The 22,975-nt window shown below is 39.1% G+C and overlaps 2 protein-coding genes across 2 annotated transcripts; one reads left to right on the plus strand and one right to left on the minus strand.

Annotated features, from left to right (window-relative positions):
* Positions 1-334: 334 nt before the first annotated feature.
* On the plus strand, positions 335-15,738 carry LOC122547179 (transcription factor IIIA-like; the record flags this gene model as incomplete). Its single annotated transcript, XM_043685783.1, has 9 exons — positions 335-912; positions 5,141-5,241; positions 6,585-6,681; positions 8,909-8,997; positions 9,078-9,151; positions 11,934-12,017; positions 13,603-13,829; positions 14,443-14,496; positions 15,472-15,738. Coding segments are annotated over 9 exons (1,475 nt in total), but the record flags the coding sequence as incomplete, so codon positions are not given.
* Positions 15,739-19,831: 4,093 nt separating this feature from the next.
* Positions 19,832-22,930, minus strand: mtif3 (mitochondrial translational initiation factor 3; the record flags this gene model as incomplete). Its single annotated transcript, XM_043685784.1, has 2 exons — positions 19,832-20,007; positions 22,420-22,930. Coding segments are annotated over 2 exons (687 nt in total), but the record flags the coding sequence as incomplete, so codon positions are not given.
* Between the last annotated feature and the right edge of the window lie 45 nt (positions 22,931-22,975).

A 22,975-nucleotide genomic window follows, 5' to 3' on the forward strand; every position in this document is an offset into this window, starting at 1 on the left:
AACTATGAACATTTTTTTCTCCACTCGCACTTCACCCCCTCCCCAACTACAGTATACAGTAAAGGCTACCCCCTCCACAGGCTCTCAGCGCTGCACATGGGGGACAGAGCCATGTGAGCCGGTTCCTGGGTACGAGATCGCCGCTATGTGATGTCATCGGGCTGGTCCAAGTGAATGCGGGGGAGATTTAAGGAAAAATAAAGAGATTTTTACAGACACACAGTTCCATAATGAGACAAATTTAGGATATTTTTGATTTTCTATATAAATTTAATTTATACCCGAAGTACACTGTTAGATGTACTGTTGTATCTTGTATTTCATATGTATAAAGGTAAAACAAAACACCCAGTTACTCCAGGCAAGGTAGAAGATCTCCAGACCCTGTGCATTGTGACGGCAGGGAGATGGAACTTGGGCAGCGGCCGGAGCAGGGACCGTGCCCGGGGAGAGGGCAGCAGCCGGGGGAGAGCGCGGGCCCGGGGAGAGGGCAGCAGCCGGGGGAGAGCGCGGGCCCGGGGCGAGAGGATCAGCCGGGGAGAGGGCAGCAGCCGGGGGAGAGCGCGGGCCCGGGGAGAGGGCAGCAGCCGGGGGAGAGAGCGGGCCCGGGGAGCGGGCAGCAGCCGGGGGAGAGCGCGGGCCCGGGGCGACAGGATCAGCCGGGGGAGAGAGCGGGCGGGCCCGGGGCGACAGGATCAGCCGGGGGAGAGAGCGGGCCCGAGGCGAGAGGATCAGCCGGGGGAGAGAGCGGGCCCGAGGCGAGAGGATCAGCCGGGGGAGAGAGCACTCGAGGAGCGAGTGTCGGAGCCGGACAGACTCTCCCGGAATCTCTTCATTTGCTCTTTCGGTTGTGGAGCGACCTTCTCTAAGAACTGGCGGCTACTCGCTCACCTGTGCAGGCACACGGGACAGGTAAGAGAGGCCGGAGCTCCGGCCTGAGGGGGCACTGCCAGGAACTGCTCCCGGGCATGACCTACACGGAGTCACATCAAATCAAGCCTGAGTCCCACTGCCCTAACACTGAATCATTTAAAAATGTGAGCCAGAAGGAACTGATCGGAAGTGTGTATACTAATGTTTAATTTGAGGCGCTTTAATATTCTTACAACATCTGTAGTGTTTTGTTTTTGAATGATTGTGAACTTCAGCAACAGAATACTGTTTAAAAATTATCTTATTTTAACAAAACCTTTGATAAGATTACTCATGATAGACTAATTAATAAAGTTAGATCACATGGGAGAGCTTGCCAATTGGATATGGAATTGGCTTAAAGATAGTGATGGTGCGATTTTTCTACCTGGAGACCTGAGACCTGCAGTGACCTGCTTTGGTCATTTATACAAACACTTTGGATTAGAATTTAGGTGGCAATGTTAGTCAGTTTGTGGATGCTAAAATTGGTGGTATAGTTGGTTGTGTTCTTAAATAACCTTCTTCACTAAGGGATCTTGATCAGTTGGGCCAATGGGCTGAGAAGTGGCAGGTGGAGTTAATTTGAATAAATGAGGTATTGTCATTTGGTAAAACAAACAAGAGCAGGGCTTACCCAAGCTCCTACCATTAAATACCACAGTTAATGGATGTAGGTTTGCTCGCTGAGGTGGAAGTTTCATTTTCAGTCATATCGTCACCAAAGAAGGTAACATCTTCAGTGAGCCTCGGACGCAGCACTGCTAGTGTTTCCTGTTTTCTATTTATATATTTGGATTTCTTTGGGTTGGTGATGTCATTTCCTATGGTATCATTTCATGTTCTTTTTCTCAGGGGGTGGTAAATGGGATCCAAGTCAATGTGTTTGTTGATAGAGTTCCAGTTGGAATGTCCTGCTTCTAGGAATTCTCGTGCATGTCTCTTTAGCTTGTCCTAGGAATGGATGTGTTGTCCCAGTCGAAGTGGTGTTTGCAAATTAGTTTTTGCAAAGCAAAATGTCAAAACTAATGTCATTTACAAAATACTGTGCAAGAACTGTAACAAACACTACATTGGACAAACAGGCAGAAAACTCACCACCAGGATACATGAACATCACCTAGCCCCAAAACGACATGACCCTCTCTCACTAGAACCCTTACATACAGATAAGGAAGGACACCACTTTGACTGGGACAACACATCCATCCTAGGACAAGCCAAACAGACATGCACGAGAATTCCTAGAAGCATGGCATTCCAACCGGAACTCTATCAACAAACATATTGACTTGGATCCCATTTACCACCCTGTGAGGAAAAAGTAAAGGAAATGACATCAGCATAGAAAATGATGTCACCAACCCAAGGAAATCCAAACATCGAAAGCTTTGTCTGGAGGCTCACTGAAGATGTTACGTAGTATGGTGACAAAATGTCTGAAAATGAACCTTCCTTCCAGCTCAGCGAGCAAACCTACCTCCAGAACCTGAAGCCTGAGCTACAAATCTTCTCGTAACTTGCTACCGCATTTAACGGTAGGACCGTGGGTATTGTTGAACCAAGATGTAGGAGTTCAGGAACATAGCTCTTTAAATGTTATCACAGCTAGATAAGATGGTTAAATTGTTTAGCATGCTTGTCTTCAATTGTTCAGACCATTGAGTGTAGGACTAAGAAGGTCATGTTGTGTGGTTGTAGGAAAGTTGATGAGGCTGCATCTGGAGTATTGTTCAAGTTGCTATACTATAGGAAGGATAATATTAAATTGGAGAGGGTTCAGAAAGGATTTACCATGATGCTGGGACTGAAGGGTTTGAGTTATAAGGATTCGCTTTTCATTGGATAGTAGGAGATTGAGGGGTGACCGTAGAGATTTATACAATCAGTGGGGCATCGATAAGGTGAATAGCAAAGATCTTTTCTGTCGGATTGGGAAGTTCAAAACTATGGTACATATTTTTAAGATGAGATGGGAAAGATTTAAAAGGGACCTGAGGGGTAATATTTTCAGAGTGGTGTGTATATGGATTGAGCTGCCAGAGAAAGTGTTAGATGCAGGTACAGTTACAAAATTCAAAAGACATTTGGATAGGTATATGAACAGGAAAGGTTTGGAGGGATATGGATCAAACATAAGTGGGACTAGTTTATTTTGGGAAACTGTTAGCCTGAACAAGTTGTACCAAAGGTTCTGTTTCCATAACAACAAAGTAATTTTTGCAAGGTTTTTAGTGAGACTAGGAGTAAAACTTCTTGTTAATTCAGTGGTTGCCAAATAGCTTAAGTCCAGAGTAGGCAATCACAATGCTGTCCTGTACGGAAAATCACTAACAGAAGCTTCAGAATTTTCCTGATTAACTGTGTAGATTCCAGAGGTTGCAGTCATTTTAATAGTTGTGACAAAGCGGTACATTAAAAAATTTGTCATTTCTTCCAGTTTTTTGCAATATTGCAATGACTTTTACTTGTGTAAAGGGCATTTCAGGAAAGAAAGTATCCTCAAGAACACAACCAGACAAAAATGAAAAGTTCTCCATTCGAGTACTAGAGGAGATAATTTATAGGCAAAACATCAAGGCGGGATTGAAACACAAGGATCGAATTTTTAAATGAGCATTAGCTCCTGATCCATCAATGCAGCACAACACATTAGGATGATGAATGAATGGAACTTCAGGCAGTTTGGAATGCATGCAGTAAAGCCTTGGATGTGTTTAATTTTAAGTGTGGAAGATGACATCAAACCATTAGATTGAAATAGTTGAGGTTAGAGAGAACAAAGGTATATGTTTCCATCAGTTGAAGAAAGTGGAAGTAGGGACAAAAAAAAACTGCAGATGCTGGAATCCAAAGTAGACAAGCAGGACGTAGGAAGAACACAGCGAGCCAGGCAGCATCAGGAGGTGGAGAAGTCAACATTTTGTTTATAAACCTTCTTAAGGAGTTGGGGTGAGGGGAGCTGCAGGTAAAGGGGGAGTGGGGGAGGGTTTTGTGTGGGGAGAGGGGCAGAGGGGTCAGGTAGTGGGTAAGGCCTGGCTGTTCGATGGATCTGGTTGGTGGTTGAAAGAAAGGGGGGAGGGGATGGGAAGGGAGGTTATTTGGAATTGGAGAACTCCACGTTGAGTCCTCTGGGCTGTAGGCTGCCCAGGTGGAAGGTAAGGTGGTGTTCCTCCAAATTGCGGTCTGATTCACTGACAAGTAGAAGTAGCCAGTTTTTTGTGATTGAGGAAATGGGGGAGGGGTCTCCAGTTCAGATAGGAAATCAAGATTGCAAACAACCTTTCTTGGCCTAGAAGGGTCCCCTGGTAGTTACTGAATGTGTAGTTTGTTAGACACTGAGATCAATAGTTTGGTCTTCCAAGAGTTTAACTGGAGGATGTTTTTCACTCTTATGCAATTGGGTAATAAGGGGAAATAGTGAGGAAGAGCTGTTACTGTCTAAACCATTCTAGAGTGTGACTTTTTAAATAATTTTAGATTGTTTGTTTTTTCCAAGGAACAATGAAGTAACGGTAAGGATAGGCTTTATCAAATATCTCCTAGCGATGTTTGAATGTGTGAATAAAACCAGTAAAACTGCAGCCCCATTTGAATTAATACAGGAGAGAGATGTTGGAGGGGGGTGGTGTGCTCAACCATGTCAAAGGTTGTAGTTAGGTTGGTAAGGGGATGAGGAGGGGTCATGCACCATGGTCAAATACATATATGATTTGTGCAGTTTAGTGTGGTTTGAATGGAGGTGGGACACAAGTTTGCACAGACAAAGGGTTCAAAGTTGGATGATGGACTCAGAGGGTACTGTTTCTTATGCCTAGTTTAGGGTTCAGAAAGGAAAGCTGGGTGGCCAGCTGTTTGGTTGAAGTGGAAGAGCAGAATATGGGTCTTGTTGCCAAGGTGAATGCATGAGATGGTATAATGGAAGGTGGAAGAGAAATCTGAGGAAGATGTAGGGTCAGATGTTGGCATTTGAAGCATGGAAGTTTAACTTGATGACCCAGAACAGTTAAGGGAGCCTCGGCTGCTGAATAGGTTAATGACAAGCTATGAATTTCTTGCACTTGGAAGAGGCCAGGAACAAGGGAGTTGTCAGATTTGACTGAGGATAGCAGACTCCATTAATGCCAGATGTGATCTGACTAGATCTAAAAATCGGGTAGATTGAGAAAATTACTGGCAGATAATGACTGTAAAGAAGAATCTTTACCAAATATGTTTTTTTTTCTAGAAACCATTTTCTTGTGAATATGAGGGATGTGGTAAAAGTTTCTCCAGGAAAGGTCATCTTACACGACACCTTCTGACTCATGAAAGCGAAAAAACATTCAGGTGAGTATACACCATGAGAAATTCTTAACTTCAGCAGCAGCTGTTTGTTTTCATATTCATTTAGGGTAACTAGAGTCAAGGTTCAACCAAATTAAAATACAAGTTTTCAAAGGAAATTATCAGATCACTTCAGTTATGGGCATATTATGCCTTAGTGGGGTAGTGTGCTGGAAATAAAGTCCCATTATTTCTGGAGGTTTTTTTTAAAAAAGCTAACTTTTTATAAAGTACGCAGAATTCCCATTTCCTGTCTTTCAGACCCAGGTTGTCAGTATGAACCAAGTTCTATACTTAAAGTCTATTCATTACAAATGTCATCCCAGAGAATCTTTTCTGAATTGCTTCCAATGAAGTGTCCTTCCATAAATAAGGGAACTAAAATTGCTGTCATACTCCACATACGTTCTCACAGCATGTTGTACGGTCGCAGTAAACTGTCTACTCTTATACTTAACCGCTTGAAACAAGGGCTAATGTTCCCTTAGCCTTCCTAATTACCTGCTGCACCTGTGTGCTAGCTTTTTGTGCCTTGTGCACAAGTACCCTGAAGTTCCTTGGTGTTGCAGCTTTCTGTAGTTTTTCCCTATTTAAATAATACTGCTCTTTTGTCCTCCCTTCCAAAATGAATATCTTCACATTTTCCCACACTATACTCGATTTGCTAAATTTTTGCTGACTGGTTACCTACCCTATCAATAAGGCTCTAAACTACATCCTTCTTGCAACTTGTCTTTCCACCTTTTTTTTTTGTCATTTGCAAATTTCGATACAGGTCATTTTCTTCCATGTCATTAATATATATATTGTTAAAATATATAAAAAGCAACATGGATAATTAATTTGTATTAATCAGAAACTAAAGTTTGCTGTCGTCCAATTCAGGAGCACCCATAACTTTTATCACCAATTCATTTACTGTTTAAAACCTAAATAACCTAAGCCACATGCCAAAAACTTAACAAATGGCTAGTTCCTTTTTTATTTGTATATCAATGACTAATCTGACAAGGTCCAATAAACTTCTCTCTTCTGGTTGTTGCAAGGTATTAACCTCACAAGGTCCTGTTAAAGAGAGAGGTCGATCATATTTTCTAAGGGAACAAGCTCTAGTTGAAGATAAATGAACAAGATGTGGCTAATAAAGACGATGACTGTTTTTAAGGTTCACTTCAGGGCTTATTAGGCATTACCCTGTGCTGAACAGAATTGCTTCAGAAACAGCTGGAAAGTTATTCCTTTATCAGTCATGAAAGCACCACAATATGAAGTAACGTTTAGATTTCTTGTAGTTTTGTTTACACTTTGAAGCAATGCCAATATTCTTTATTCTTAATGTGTTGCAGATGTACAGATGAAAGATGCAATAAGACTTTCACTACAAAGGACAATTTGAAAAAGCACATTTCAAGAAAGCATGACAATATAGAAAAACTTTACTTGGTAATGAATGTTTTTCTTTTGTCACAAATTGATGGGATGTGGATGCCATTGGCAAGGCCAATATTCATAGTTAAACCTTCATTTTTACATGTAGTTTGTAATGAGCCCCCTTCAACTGCTGCTTTTTATGGTGAAGGGTCTACCCCAGAGCTACTCATGATGTTCCAGAATTTTAACCCAGTGACTGAAGGAATAGTGTATTTCCAAATCAGGATGGTGTGACTGGGCAACTTGCAGCTAGCAGTTTTAACATCTAGCTTCTGGTCTTGTAGTTAAAAGTGGTAAGGATTGAAGGTTTAGGAGTTCTGTCAAATAGGTGTGCTGTGCATCTTTGTAAATGGTACAAGGGTGCGAATGATGTGCATTGTCTTAAATGTATCAAGTTCTCAAGAGTTGGTGCTTCACGATTGGGCAGTTGAAGAGTTTGCCCATCACACTCCTGACTTCTCTTATGAATATTGCAAATTGTTTAAGGAGTCAAGAGATTACTCAACTGCTGCAAAATTATTATCTTCTGACCTCTTGTAGCTAAGGTAATTAGCTAATTGGTCTAGTTAATCTACTGGTCAATAGTGACCACAGATATTGGTGGAAGGTGATTTCAATAATGTTAAATCCCTCCCCTGCACACTGTTCCCTTGACATTAACACATTTTCCTTCCTCTCTCTGTTTGAAGCTGTTTGGCATCTTTTTGATTGAGATGACCTTTCAACTGCACGGCTGCACCAGCAAGACTGCCTAATTTCACTTCCTAACATTATTTCTTTGCCCTTGCCTGCAGCTGAAATCCTTGTCTGTTCCTACATTTCTCAAGCTCCCTATTTGAATGTCCTCCTGGTCAATATACCATCCCATTCTCCATAAATGTACCATAACTTGGCACCACGCCATGTTCACCCATGCTTGCAATCGACATTTGCTGCTTTTTTTTTTGCAGCATTTAGCTTTTGAAACTCGGTGGCCTCTCCCCAAACCCAACTTCCCTCAGATCCCTCGCTCTCCAATGTTGCCATCTTTTGGATTTCTGATTTTAATCCTTCTAATATTGGCCCTTTAATGTATTAGAGTATTATCCCTCTAATACTGCCTGGGTTCTGGATTTTCGGATTCCTCTCTCTATGCCTCTGAACCCCTCCATCTCCTCTTTCATGTGCTTGTAGGCATTTTTATTTGGTGACATGTCCTAATGACTGTTTAGGTATCCAGTTGTCAAATTTTGTTTGTTAAAGTAATTTTAACTTATTTTAAAGGATTATTTTGAGTTTTATTTCCAACACTCATTATTTTGGCTTAAAGTACAGATCTTGCAACCTGAGTTACTGGTTCAGTTAGCTTACAAGCAATTTCCAAAGTGAAAATTGGTTCTGTATGATGGTAAATAAAAGGATAACACAGCTGGCTGCATGCATTGAATTGATCTTGAATATTTAATCATATGGTGTTATATAACACTGCAAATGGTTTCAACTCATAACTATAAAATCTATTAATCACCTATAAAATTATTATGATTATTGTTTAATACTCAAACCTCTGCATTCCTGCCTCCACTAGCATATGTACAATATAACTCAAATTTACTGGTCTGCTGAATGAAACTAATATTTTAATTGATTAGTACAATATATCCTGAAGTGCTTGACATAAAATTGTGTTGAAGGATCAGATGGATGAGTAAATTTGACAATGAACTGGTTTTTCAAACACTTGCTTAAATAGCACACTTTTATTTTGAAGAGTATTTTTACAGAAACACTACTTTAAAAAAGTTGTATGATGGCAAAATGTTCCAAGTGATTCATATTTAATAGCTCATTTCAAAATGTAATGTATTAACATCACAATGTCATTTAAAAATAAGAATGAACTAAGTGTCTAGATGATCTGTTTTTGAAGATGTTATTAGGGATAAATCTTGTCTAGGACACTTCTTCATCATTTTCTACAAAAAAAAAGCCATCACATCTCCAATGAAGCAGCACTGCATAAACTTGCTAGAGTGCGTTCACAATTCTAGAATGGCATTCTAATTCACAAAAATGTGATTCCTGCATCAAGACTGGCAAAAGTTAGTGAAACATTACACTTTCAGCAACTACTCATTTATTAGAAGTTACTGTTTGAATAAAAGTGCTGGCGGGCTGTAACCTTTACAAAATTTAATATAACTGACAATATTTTTGTATCAAATTTGATGTCATTGACAAATTTGCACTTTGCTTGCAGTGTGATTTTGAAGGATGCGGTAGATCATTTAAGAAGCATCAGCAACTCAAAGTGCATCAGTATGAACATACAAATGTACCACCATTTAAGTAGGTATCCAATGCTGCCTTAATGACTTTCAAGTCATGAGGAAACATTTCCGTCTTTTACATTTCAATTTTCTTGCTAGGTGCAATTATGAGGGCTGTGACAAACGTTTCTGTCTACCAAGCAAACTGAAACGTCATGAAAAGATTCATGCAGGTGTGTCTTATGTTTCTTTAAATAGATGTTGGATGAACTAATCCAAACATTTTGCCAGATTTGCTGATGTAAAACGTTCCAAATATTGGGGCTGATCAATCTGCAGGACAGTTTCAACTTTTTAGGTAATGTATGGAAAATTTAAGATTGAGATTGTAATGAGTCAGGAATCTTTTCTGCCACAGCTTTATGGTAAAGCTGTATGATGTGATTTCAGGTAGTTCTTCTCTAACATAATGGGTACATTCTTATGCAACCTTTCACTATAGAAAAATAGCACTTTAGAAACAATGCTTAATGTTGGCAGTGTAATTGCATTACAGCCAACACACGTTTTAAAAGTTCATGCTTTAGAAAGTATCTCCAATTCGTCCATTGTGTTCGTGAATTGGTATTAGTGAAATACTCATTATAGCAGAACAACCTGTACAGAAATTGTGCAACAATGTTGTTTAACACCAATCAAGGTTTTTTCCCTGTTATATTCTCTCCATTGCTACAAAACAATTTGGGAAGGATCACAAAGAAATCGAGCAGGCTCAAGTGGTCAAATTGCCAGTCATTCAATTATGTAGCTGTGATGTGGAAGTGCTGAAGGTGGACAGAAGTCACATGACATCAGGTTATGGTCAAATAGGTTTATTTGAAATCACAAGCTTTTGGAGCCCTGCACATATGTTGGGTGAAGTTAGCTGTCTAACTCTTCACAATGCTGAACACTTGAGACAGCTGCCACTTCACTTTATGTAAGGAGCAGCTTTCTGAAAAGTTTAATTTCATATGAACCTATTGGACCCTAACCTGGTGTCATGTGACTTCTGACTTCTTTCAATTGTGTGACATCAACTCTACGTTTCCTGCCTTCGACTCCCTCAGAGTCATGAATTGTATCATTGTTAGTCTTGTAGAATGCAAGGCCCTCATCAGATGAACTTAACTCCATCATATCTTCAATATTTATTTGTACAGTTTTGATGTCTTTTTTAAAATTTAGTCACCAACACATAAGCGGTTTCCTGCAGTCAAATCTTGATAAGGTTGCAAGATAGTTGTTTGTTCGCTTAAGGTTTGTTTGTGTATAGGTTTCCACAATTCTGGAAATGTTAGTGACATTGATATAAGAGAAATTTCAATTTGACTAGTAACTGTCCTATCTGAATATGTGGCTATAAAATACAATGTCCAATATGATACAGGTAATTTTCCCATAACTCAGTAGTTGCTTTCTGGTGTAACTTTGCTATAGAAAATCACACAATAGAAATAATGAGGCCTATGGAAAACTGTTAGGGATGAACCACCACAAAATAGTAGTTAACTGCTATTGTGTGTTAGGCTAAGTAAAGTTTTCCTTCATATTTTAATACAAACAGTAAATGTTAACACTAACAGTATAAAATCACTGACTACAGCACTGTACCTTTCACAAAGCTCTTCACGAGAAAGTACGCCAGCTAACTGACCAAGTGATGCTGACGCGAAATCCAGTCCTCCGCTCACTGTGACACATAGTGCCAGAGATGGGAATCATAACAGCGAACGGGAGTTCACTTCATATTAAAAAGTCCGCAATTCACAAATTGCGTTCAACAAATGTGCAGTATAGAAAACTGCCTGTAAAGGAAAATAGTAATAATCCCTGGGCCAATCATAGCAAGTTACATAAAGTAAATTCATTGCATTTTTAATCAGTTTAAAATTCCTCAAAGAAAAGAAACTTTTAATAGTCTTACAACTAAACCACAATATTAAATCTAAGAAAGTAAGACTATTTAGAACCTATTTACATGTATTACTTTATTTTTATTTTACCTCCTCACGTGAGGTCTTTAATCTTGTAGCACTGGATTCCACGTCAGCATCACTTGGTCAGTTGACTGGCGTAGTTTCTCGTGAAGAGCTTTGTGAAAGGTACAGTTCTGTAGTCAGTGATTTTACACTGTTAGTGTTAACACCTACAGTTTTTATTAAAATATCACTGGACTGGGGAGCAGATTTGATAATGCACTGGAAATTCTTATTATCAAAACAACAAACAGGCATTGTTATGAATGCTCCTTTAAATAAGAAAACCAATACTTTAGCTACCTAACTCATCACAATGATCAACACTTAACAGACAGCTGCCATTATACAAGCTAGACCTCCGATGGTAAGTATATAATTTAGAAGTAAATGACCTGACACTGCTAAAACAATAGCATTCGAGTACTTGCATAAACTCAATTTCCTGGCTGTCCTCACACCTCAGCAGATAGACTCTCCTTGCAAACCAATTTCCTCACCACCATCTTGCCACCCACCTCCCAAAAAAAATAGCCTTTTTCTTACTCTTCACCAACCCATCACCAAACTTATCACCAATTACCCAAATGACAGCAGACCTTTTTGTTGGTTTCTTAACAGATCTGCTGTTAAATGACTGATAATGTCAAACTGCTGTTAGATAAAAACAAGATGAAGTACTTCATCAAGAATTGTTTCCTTTGTACATATAATTGCACTGCTGTCTGGCTTGAGTACACTGTATATTTATACAGAAGGATATACTCTCTCCATGATTAGCTAACATTAAGAGTAAATTGAAATCTCTAATGGAAATGTTAGCTTAGATTTGGGGGCACAGGGAAAATCAGCTTTTCACATCAGATATGTAATCTCCTTGACCTTCAGACTTGACTTGTATTTTTTTCTCTTCTTTTGTGTTCCCCAGTGGCAGTCCTGTATACAAAATAAACAGTAATGTTTAACATCCTATAAGTGACATGTCATTATTCTGCAGGTTATTTATGCAAAGTGGAATTCTGCTCATTTATTGGAAAAACCTGGACAGAGTTACTTAGTCACACACGGAAGCATCACCGAGGTAACTACAAACGAGAATTAGCTGTGAAGTAACTGAACAGTGTTGATGTCTCTGAAACAAACTCAAATGGTTAATTTAACATGTACTATGACTGCCACTTTTAATTCCAGGTTTAAGTTTTACTAAAACTTCTCTGCATGTTCCTTCATTAGTTTTTCCACAGAGCTTATATATGCCAGCAATTAACCAAAAATGTGAAATCTTGAAATCCAATTTTAAAACTAAGATTATCTTCACTTTTGAAAGCTTGCTGTATGTACTTTTATCAACTGAGGATTCCTTTTCTCCAACTTACTTCCTACCATTTCTGCCCTCCCCTTCTGTCCCAGAATAACTACGGTTCTCTTTATCCTCACTTTCCACCCACCAGACTCTGCATTCAAAGGATCATCCTCTACAATTACTGTTACCTCCAGCAGGATGCTATGACTAAATACATCTTACCCTACATTGTCAGCATTCTACAGGGACTGTTCCCTCTGACACTCTTGTCTGCACATGGGTGCAATCACAGAAGGTGTAACATTTGCCCTTTTTTACTTCATCCCTCCTCACTGTCCAAGGCCCCAAACATATCTTCCAGGTGAACCAACAGCTTACTTGTACATCCTTCAATTTAGTTCACTATATATGCTGCTCTCAATGTGGTTTATTTTACTCAGAGATCAAACACAGAATGGGGTGACCATTTGTAGAACACCTCTGCTATATCTGTAAGATTGACCATGACCTTCCAGTGATTTTTCTATTTTAATACATGCTAAACTTCTGTCCTAGGTTTGTTGCAGTGTTTGAACAAAGTGGAACTCCATTTGGCAACACAGCACCTCACTTTCCACATTACAACCCTTACGACTCAATACTGAGTTCAACTTCATAGTCTGAATGCTGTCTTCTATTTTGATCACTTAGTCCCCACAATGTCTTGAATGCATAGATTTGCTCTGAGCAAGACTGACTTAATTTCTACTATTGACACCTCACACTAGCATCTATATAATTCCTGTACTACATTAACACCTTTGTCTTCTGTTCTGGACACACACTCTCCATCTGTTGCCATTAACAGCACAAACACCAGCTTTCAATTCTGAAAGAGTGCTGTTGGATCCGTTAACTTTGTTTCTCTTTCACAGATGCTGCCAAACCTGAGCTTCGCTAGCATTTGTTTTGATTTCAGATCTCCAACATCTGCAATACTTCAATGTTATAAGATTATCAAATTCTTTAAGATAGAGGGAAAATAATTTTTGCAGTTTCGGAACTCTAATTGAACTATCACTGGTCCTCACTAAATCTGCTGAAAACTGGATCGAAGTTTGCTCGCTAAGCTGGAAGGTTCATTTTCAGATGTTTAGCCACCATACTGAGTAACATCATCAGTGAGCCTCTGGTGAAGCAAGCAAACTTACATCAAGAACTTTAACCCGAGTTATAAATCTCAAAACTCGCTGAAAACGGTTGTGGACTTCTTATCAACTTTGTTTGCTGTTAACATATTTCATTTTGTTCAATAATGGCAATTCAATGTGTTTTAAAAATTGGAGCTATGATTGGGAAAATAATATTTTGAATTTTTATTTAGACTTTGTTTGTAACCAATGCAATAAGAAATTCAAACGCAAGGCCTTTTTACAAGCGCACCTTAAGACTCACGCTCAAGTGAGGGAAGTCTTCAGATGTCCCAGGAAAGACTGTGAGAGAACTTACACAACGTCATTTAATTTACATGGCCATATTCTATCATTTCATGAGCGACAACGAAATTTTGTTTGTGGATACCCTGGCTGTGGGAAAGACTTTTCTATGAAAGTAAGCTTTATTTTGTTCTAAATTATACAGATGAGTTTTAGCAAGAAGCCTTTTATTGAGAACAAAGTAACTTAATTTCTGTCTAGATTTTTTTTAATGAACGGGGCGACATGGTGACTCAGTGGTGAGCACAACTGCCAGAGACCAGGGTTCAATTCCAGCCTCTGATGATTGTGTGTGGAGTTTGCACACTCTCCCAGTGTCTGTGTGGATTTCCTCCGGGTGCTCCGGTTTCCCCCCCACAGTCCAAAAGATGTGCAGATCAAGTGAATTGGCCATGCTAAATTGCCCTTGGTGTTAGGTACGTTAGTCAGGTAAATGTGGGGAGATGGGTCTGGGGGGATTACTCTTAGGAGGCTCGGTGTGGACTTGTTGAGCCAAAGGGCCTGTTTCCACAATCTAATATTACTTTTCATTATAGAAAATGAATTGAATTTAAGACCCAATTTCCTAGATCTGCAAAATTAGTGTTTGGCGACATAAAATTTATTTTTGGTAAATCTCCAGCTGAATACATTATCAATATTGATTTTTGTTTTAAATGGATAAGTGAACTAAATGTGCTTTAGAGACCAACAGATGTTTAAAATATTACCTTCTATTTGTGTTGCAGCAAAGTTTGGAACGTCACTCTGTTGTCCATGATCCTAAAAGACAGAAATTAAAGGTATCTTATCAAATATTGAGTTTTGAGATTATATTATAAATCAGTGTAAATAATTCAATAGAATTACGTTTAGTGATAATCTCTACCTTATAACATGAAATTTTATCATTCCTGCAGAAGTTAGGAGGAGGAATTTACAACTCTTATTGACGGCTCTTTCATAACAGTGCAAAGTTCAAATCATTTGAAGATTTCAGTTCTCAACCTTTTAAACAATTCAGGGGACCTCTGTTCTTGGTGCACGTACGTGCTAATGATTGGGTTTTTTTTTTAGCCTTACAATTAGTGTTTACAGTAGTTTTCTAATTCTCTAATCTTGACACAGATACTTGGTAATACTATTTTTCATGGATAACTTATCAAAATTAAAGCTGTGTGGCAATGGAAGGCAGGTCAACATTTAAATATAAAAACAAATTGCTGGAAATATTGTCATATCACATCTGTGAAGAAAGTTGAAGTTGATGTTTTTGATTTTAAAATAATTAACCAGTACAGTATTGCAAACCTTGTTTTTGTCCCCACAATATGCCAGAATTTTGTCACTACTGTTAGTTTTTGAACATTTGCACCATTTGCTTTTAACATTTAAAATTATGGCCTTCATCACAAGGGTTCCATTTGCAAAGTTAACCAATCTTTCTTTACTAATCTAACTAGATATGGTTGTTTAAATACTTTAGCTTCCATTAATATCCTAATGTGCAAGTTAATTAGCCCAGTTAAACTTGTTCAATTTACTTTGGGTGTTAAATCTAAAAGTTTGGCAAAAGGAATGAATTGGCCAAGATTTAAGTGGATAACTGGTGAAATGACCTTGGAGCTGTAAAGTTCTATTACATTCTTACTGTTCTGGGGATTTCAATTAAACATAAATTGACTTTTTCTATTTGGCCCACAGGGGTCTATAGTAAGTAACACTGAGAAAAAATAAATCTTGATTCTGTTATACATGTTGCATCATCATTCCTACAGGGAAAACGACCTCGTCCTAAGCGTGGTCTTGCATCTCGTCTTGCTGGATATATCCCTTCCAAGAACCAGTCAGCTGCTGTCTCATGTACTTTAACTGAAATGCTTGAGAAGGCTAAAATGTCTGTATTAGAAGAAAAAGATAAGCTAACTCAACCAGTGGGAGCCAATTAATGCTATTTAAGGTATTAATAAGGCTAAAATGTGGACTCTGAACTAATGCTTCAATCCAGACTCTCCAAAATATATAGATTTTCTAATGTTGCACACTTCCACCTCGTTTAAACTTAAGGTGAATGTCTCACTGTATAATTATTAATATAGTAAAGGTACACAATCCTTTATCCGAAATCCACTGGGGCCAGCTGGTTTTGGGAATTTGAAATATTTCAGAATGTGATTTTTAAAATAAAAACTTAGCAAACAGCACACGCACCTGTGAGGACCACAAGTCCTGAGACAGAGTTGACGCCTGCCAGTACTGGGCCATGCTGCCAAGTCACATCTGAGTGACATGGGTCGAATGGGTGTGGAATTGGGTTAACTGTTTGCATGCCAAATAACCTTTTTATGGAGAAAAAAACTTCTGATTTTGAATTAAGAATTGTGTACCTGTAGGAAGTGGAGTGACTCCTCAGATTTATTTTCTTACTTAAAATACTGTTACACAAAAGTTTATTACTGCCATTGTTGTATAGTAAAACAAGCTTTTGACCATGCTGCTGTAATTTACCTCTACCTTAATTCACATTTAAGTCTGACTGATCCTTTGTCTGTCAACTACGCCCATTTAAGACATGGGCAGTTGTGATTACTCCAAGTTTACATGTCAGACTCATGATCAAAGAATGCTATGTCTGTAACTTGTTAAATAAATGAAGAATTTAGGAAATGTTTTCAATTTGTTGTTAAATCTAATAGTACATTTCAGTTATTTGTGATTAAAGTTTTCATTCTGTTTTGGAAACAATGTTTACACATTGTGGTTCCACTTACCTTTTTGTGCTCTCTCATTTCTTTGTCAGAGAGATGCCGTAGAATGCACATCGCTGCTTTACCTTCTTTAATGACCTTTGGCCTGAATACGTAGGTAGCTTTGTCAGGCATGGATTGAACAATTTGATCCAGCAATATCTCCTTCAATGAGATGAATAAATTAGAAGGATGTTTAAAGCTGTTTCATATAACTTAATTCAAATAATTAAGTCAAACTTTATATTCTGACTAAATTAAGTAATACCACAACTGTCAAACATGAAGTTACAGATCAACCTGAATTTCAAAAATTTAAGACTTTCCTTTCCCTGTTGTGTTTTGAGTAACTCGCCCATCAGTTAAATTTTGAACAATGCAAAAACAGCCAAAACTTAGGTCAATAATATCTACTTTAACAAGGTTCTACATGCTCAGCAAGCTATATTTAAGGAAGATATAATAACATTGGCAAAACTTCTCCTGCAAAAAAAACTAGTGAAGTGACTTAATTGCATTTGCTACGGTGGCTCCATGGTTTTCAGTGGCAGGAACCTAGGCTTGATTACAGCCTTGGATAACTGTCTGAATAGGTTTCCTCCCACAGTCCAATGTGCAGTGCCCTGATAAATTGTCTCCTCCTCCACAAATGTGTGAGTAAGGGTAGGTCTCCTTGGAGGGTTAATATAGACTAGATGGGCCGAATAGCCTCTGCCTGCACTGTAGGGATTTTATAAATTAAGAAAAAGCACAGTCCATCCATACTTTTAGATTGCATTGTGTAGATAACCCCTGTTGGAGAGAACTACCACAATCAGCTGTGACCTTTACAGAATGTTAGAGATCAAACGGCTGAACTGTCCACCTTCTAATTTGTATGTTTGTGTTCAAATAAAACATTTAATCCTCAGTAATGGGAATTTCCTTACTTCTATAGTCCAGTGCCCTGAGTGAGGAAGGTTAGGGTGCCAAAAGTCATCTTCACTGCCCTGTTGACTCCACGTTGAGAACCATTCACCTGAACTCCAAGATCCCTCTCTTCCATTACACTCTTATGCCGTACCATTCACCATGAAACTCCTACCTTGATCTAACTTTACAAAATGCAAGACCTCACACTATCTATATTAAACTCCATTTGCCATTTCTCAGCCCACTTCCCCAGCTGATCAAGGTCCTGCTGCAATCTGATAGCCTTCACTGTTCACGATACTAGCTATTTTAGTGTCATCAGCAAACTTACTACTCATGCCTTGTACATTCTCATCAAAATCATGGATTATAGATGACAAACTGTAATGAGTCCATCACCAACCCCTAGTCACAGTCTGACAAGCATCCTTCCACTCTTTCCCTCTGCTTCCTGCTATCAAGCCAAATTTGCCAGCTTAACCTGGATCCATGCGATCTAACCTTCCAGAGCAGTCTGCCGTGTGGGATTTTATCAAAAGCCTTACCAAAATCCATACAGACTATGTCTACTGCCCTGCCCTTGTCAACCTTCCTAGTCACTTCAAAGAACTCTTAACAAACTTGTGAGGAATGATCTCCCACTCACAAAGCCATGCTAACTACTCTTAATCAAACCCTGTCTTTCCAAATGTATGTATATCTTATCTCAATCTTCAAGTAACCTACCCACCACAGATGTTAAGCCAAATTTTAAAAAACATGGGTAATATGACTTAATGGCCAAATGTTGGCACAAGCATTCATAAAACTTCATGCATCATAGAAGAAAGTGTACACCAGGCCACATAACTGGTTGAATTATATGTTTGGAAGCATGGGCACTGAGTTCATTTAATCATGAGAAACACTCTGCCTACATCAATCTTCTTTGTCACCTCAAAAAGAAACAGTGGTAGACATCTAAATGGACTTCAAAGTATTTGATAACGTTCTATATGGTAGACTGATTAGTAAGGTTAAATCATATGAAATGCAAGAAGAGCTAGCCAATTGGATTGAAGGTAGAAGAGGTGGGTGGTAGTGGTGGAGGGTGCTTTTCGGACTGGAAGCCTGTGACCAGCAGTGTGTCACAAGGATCAGTGCTGGACCCACTGCTTTTTGTCATTTATATAAATTATTTGGATATGAATCTTGGTGGTATGGTAAGTTTACAGATAGCACCAAAATGGATGGTGTGGTGGACAGTGAAAAGAATTCTGAATACAAAGTACCTTGATCAGACAGGCCAAGGAGTAGAAGATGGAGTTTAAGTTAAATGAATAGAAGATGTTGGATTTTGGTAAGACAAACCTGGGTAGGACTTATACAGTTAATGGTGGGGCCCTGGGGAGTGTTGCCAAACAGTGACCTGGGAGAGCAGGTGCATAATTCCTTGAAGGTGAAGAAAGCATTGGTCATAACATTGAGTATAGCAGTTGGGATGTGATGCTGCAGCTGTACAGGACATTGGTGAGGCCACTTTTGGAATGCTGCGTACAGTTCTGGTCACCTTTCTATAGGAAGAATGTTGCTAAACTTGAAAGGATTCAGAAAAGATTGGAGGGTTTGAGCTATAGGGAGAGGCTGAATAGGCTGGGACTCTTTCCTGGAGGGGTGACCTTAGAGATTTATAAAATCACCAGGGGGCATGAATAGGGTCAATAGTCAAGATATTTTTTCCTAGGTGGGGAGTCTAAAACTAGAGGGCATGGGTTTACAGTGAGGGGAAAGATTTAAACAGGACCTGAGGGGTAACATTTTCATGTAGATGGTGGTGTGTGTATGAAACAAACTGCCAGGTGAAATGGTGGAAGTTGGTACAATTACAACATTTAAAAAGGGATCTGAATGGGTACATGAATTGGAAGGGTTTAGCAGGATATGGACTAAATGTTGGTAAACGGGACTATATCAGATTGAGATAACTTTTCGGCAAGGATGATTTGGACTCACATGTCTGTTTCTGTGCTGTATGACTCAGTCCCCCAGTGGCAGTAAAATATATTGGAATGTAGAAAGAGCTGTCATAAAATTTCTGCGCTTTGGAGGCAGTCTGTTGTTTACTGTCACTAATGAGCCAGTTTACATTATCATAAACCACGAACGATTTTTATTATGGCTCAAGATAAAATGAGAACTGCATAACTGTCCCAAATGGACTGGTTGGACTGGAGGGCCTGTTTCCACACTGTAGGGAATCTAATAATCAATCTCCTGAAGGCTGCCCAACAAGCTGTCCTTTTTTTTGTCCAATTGTAGGCAGAAGGTCCAAACAGGCATTACCATGTCAAAATATTTTTAAATGGTCATGTTTACACAAGTTTCTGACACTAGGTTTATGGTAATAAATGAAGATACTTCCATCTGAATGCCTTTAAGACTATATTCAATCATCTATGTATTATTAACAGCATAAAAACAGAGATTGGTAAATCAATGTTTAGTCTTTGTAAGGTCTGACCATCTTATCTGCTTTGTCCATTGCAGCTCCTTTTCTAACAGTAATCCGAACATGGTGCTTCTTGTCAATCCATTGCTGGATCTGCTTTATTTTTGTTTGCAGGTCGTGCTTTGCAATGTCTGCTGAGAACGTCTGTTCCTTGATTTGACAAGGTCCTGCATTCAAAAGGAACAATTTAAAAATAAGTTTTGGTTTGCTTTCAGCATGAGGCTAGACCTCACATTCAAAATCGGACTCTTAACGCCTCAGCCTCTCCAACTTCTCTCTTTCATCAAACCTACATTATCTACTCCCTTGCCTTTGTTTTCAATTTTTGATTACACAACTATTTTATATTACAAATGCTATGTAAATAGATTTATCCATTCACATTCTCCATTGTATCTGAACACCTTAATTATCTGAATATCTGCTCCGTTAGAATGGAACATTCTGATGAGAAAGTGCTTCAGCCTGTGAAAGCTCAACTCTGTAAAGTCACTATCGTCCCAGAAGACTTCTTTCTTACTAGGGAGACATGATTGGTGGTGAGTTTAATCTAAGGGTCACCACAACTCAGGCAAAGGGCAAGGATGAGAAGGCGGGACCTTCATGGTAACCACAGCCAGTGCGGGAGTTGAACCCATGTTATGGCATCACTGCACTGCTTTAATCATAGGAGACAGTAGTGGTGGCAGGATGCTTATCAGAATGGAGGGTTGTGACTAGTAGTGTTCCACCGTGATCAGCGCTGGACCTCTGCTGTTCATGGTCTACATAAATGATTTGGAGGAGAACATAGCTGGTCTAATTAGTAAGCTTTGGCAGAGTTGCAAATAGGGAGGAGGATTGTCAGAGGATAGAGCAGGATATAAATCAGTTGGAGGCATGGGCAGAGAAATGGCAGATGGAGTTTAATCTGGACAAATGTGAAGTGGTGTATTTTGGAAGGACATGAACAGGTGAAATTTGTTCAGTGAATAGCAGAACCATTAGGAGTACTGATATGGAGAGATCTGGGTGTGCAGGTTCACAGATCACTGAAGGTGGAAGCTCAGGCAGATAAGGTAATAAAGGCCGAAAGAATGGTTGTGTTTATTGGAAGGGGCACTGAGTATAAGGATAAGCAAGTTATGCTGTAGCTTTACAGAACTTTAGTTAGGCTGCACTGGAATATTGTGTACAGTTCTGGTCACCATGCTACCAGAAGGATGTGGATGCTTTGCAGAGGGTACAGAAAAGATTTACCTTGATGTTGCCCCGTATGGGGGATTTTCTTTAGCTATGAAGCAAGGTTGGACAGACTAGGTTTGTTTTCACTGGAACGCAGGAGGTTGAGGATTGTCTTGACAGGAGTTTAAAGGATTGTGAATGACATGGATAGAGTGGAAAGTATGGGCTTTTTCCCAGAATGAAAAGTTCAATTACTAGGGGACTCTGGTTCAAGGTGCAGGGTGGTTTAAAAGAAGTGCAAGGCAAGTCTTTTACACTAAGGGTTAGGAGTACCTGGAATGTGCTGCGAGGTGGTGCTGGTAGCAGACACAATAGCAGTATTCAAGAAATACCTGGACGAATCCATGAATAGAAAGGGAATCTGTAAGTGATGACAGTTTTAGTACAGAAGGGCAAAATGTGTCGGCACAGGCTTAGAGGGCCAAAGGGCCTTCCTGTGCTGTCTTGTCCTTTGTCCTAAAACAGTCAACTGAGCTAACCAACCTCCAACTCTAATTCATTAACTCCTACTGTAGCACACAACTTTTTTGGACATTGATTTCTCCAGTGATGTTTTATTTAGAAGATGGTTTTGAATAGTTCTCACTTGGTAATGGAGTTTTTCATTAAACATTCTTAAATTTGCTTTTCATTAATTTCTATTGCTGTCCTCTAGCTTTTTGTTTACAATGAAGTAATACTTTAGATTTGTTTAATCACCCATGTTTTCAAAGTTGTATATTCTCTCTATTCAAAAAGATCTGCCAGTAGTTGGCATAAGATATTCAAAACATGGAGATGCCGGTATTGGACTGGGGTGGACAAAGTTAAAAATCACAACTCCAAATAAACCTGTTTGACGATAACCTGGTGTTATGTGATTTATTTTAACTAAGATATTCAATGTTTTCCAAATTTGATGGTATCTGCATTATTATTTTTGACAGGATTTTTTCATTTGTGTTAGAACCTGGGATGTTGCCGTCTAAGCTCTGGTCACTGAGGGTCTTATCCAAGGCCATAAGGACACAATTGTGTTGTGGAGCTGAATTGCTCAGCCTCTGCTTGCTAAGCACATGGGCAGGGGGAATCTGGCCATTAATTTATAAACCACTTTTCCACATAATTTGGCAGTCTTAAAAGCCAAAAGAAAATGGATATATAGTACATATTCTTATAATGCTTTGATTACTAATTGTGCTAAAATATAACTCCCCCACCCCATGCCAACCTCAGCTCAACATCGTTATGCAGCTGTATAAACTGAATTAATTTTTATTTTATTCTTGTCAGATGGAGAGAGAAGGAAGGTTTTATTAAAATATGCCAAATTTGAGAACTGTTTCACCCAAGGACAAACTTATCCCTCCACTCACCAGTGTTAGGCTCATTCTTTCGTTTTTCCCTGAGTTTCATTTGTTCATCGTGAATCTGTTTTCCTGTCATTAGTTTGTACACTGGAGGGTCTGCATTTTCCCTGAGAGGTACAGCCTTGACTCCACGCTCATCCATTATTTGAATAACATCAGCTCTGTGCAAATTTCCCAGGTTCTCTCCATTTTCATCTATCACGTGAATGATGCGGTGGTGAATCTTTCTTCCAATGCTCCCTATTGTTTTTCGTGCTTTTGGATCCTTTTTTTCCCTGCGTTGTGCTTTCTCAGGCTCTCCTTCACCTTCATTAACTGTTATAAAAGCTTTTACAGGTTTAATTTGGTGGCCTAGTTTCCAGTAAGGTGTATTGCGTCTGGATTGAGATGTCATTTCTTTTGCCATAGTTTGTATCAACAATGTGTTAAAATACCTTGAACTTTCATTACAAACATACCAACTTGCATAACCTGTTGTAGTTTGGAGAGCAAGTTTCTTTATGCAATGTGCAGCCATCTGAAAGAAAATAAAAGGCAACTAATTATTGCTATATTTGTGGAT

The sequence above is a fragment of the Chiloscyllium plagiosum genome, unplaced genomic scaffold, assembly GCF_004010195.1.
Source record: "Chiloscyllium plagiosum isolate BGI_BamShark_2017 unplaced genomic scaffold, ASM401019v2 scaf_13086, whole genome shotgun sequence".
NCBI lineage: Eukaryota > Metazoa > Chordata > Chondrichthyes > Orectolobiformes > Hemiscylliidae > Chiloscyllium > Chiloscyllium plagiosum.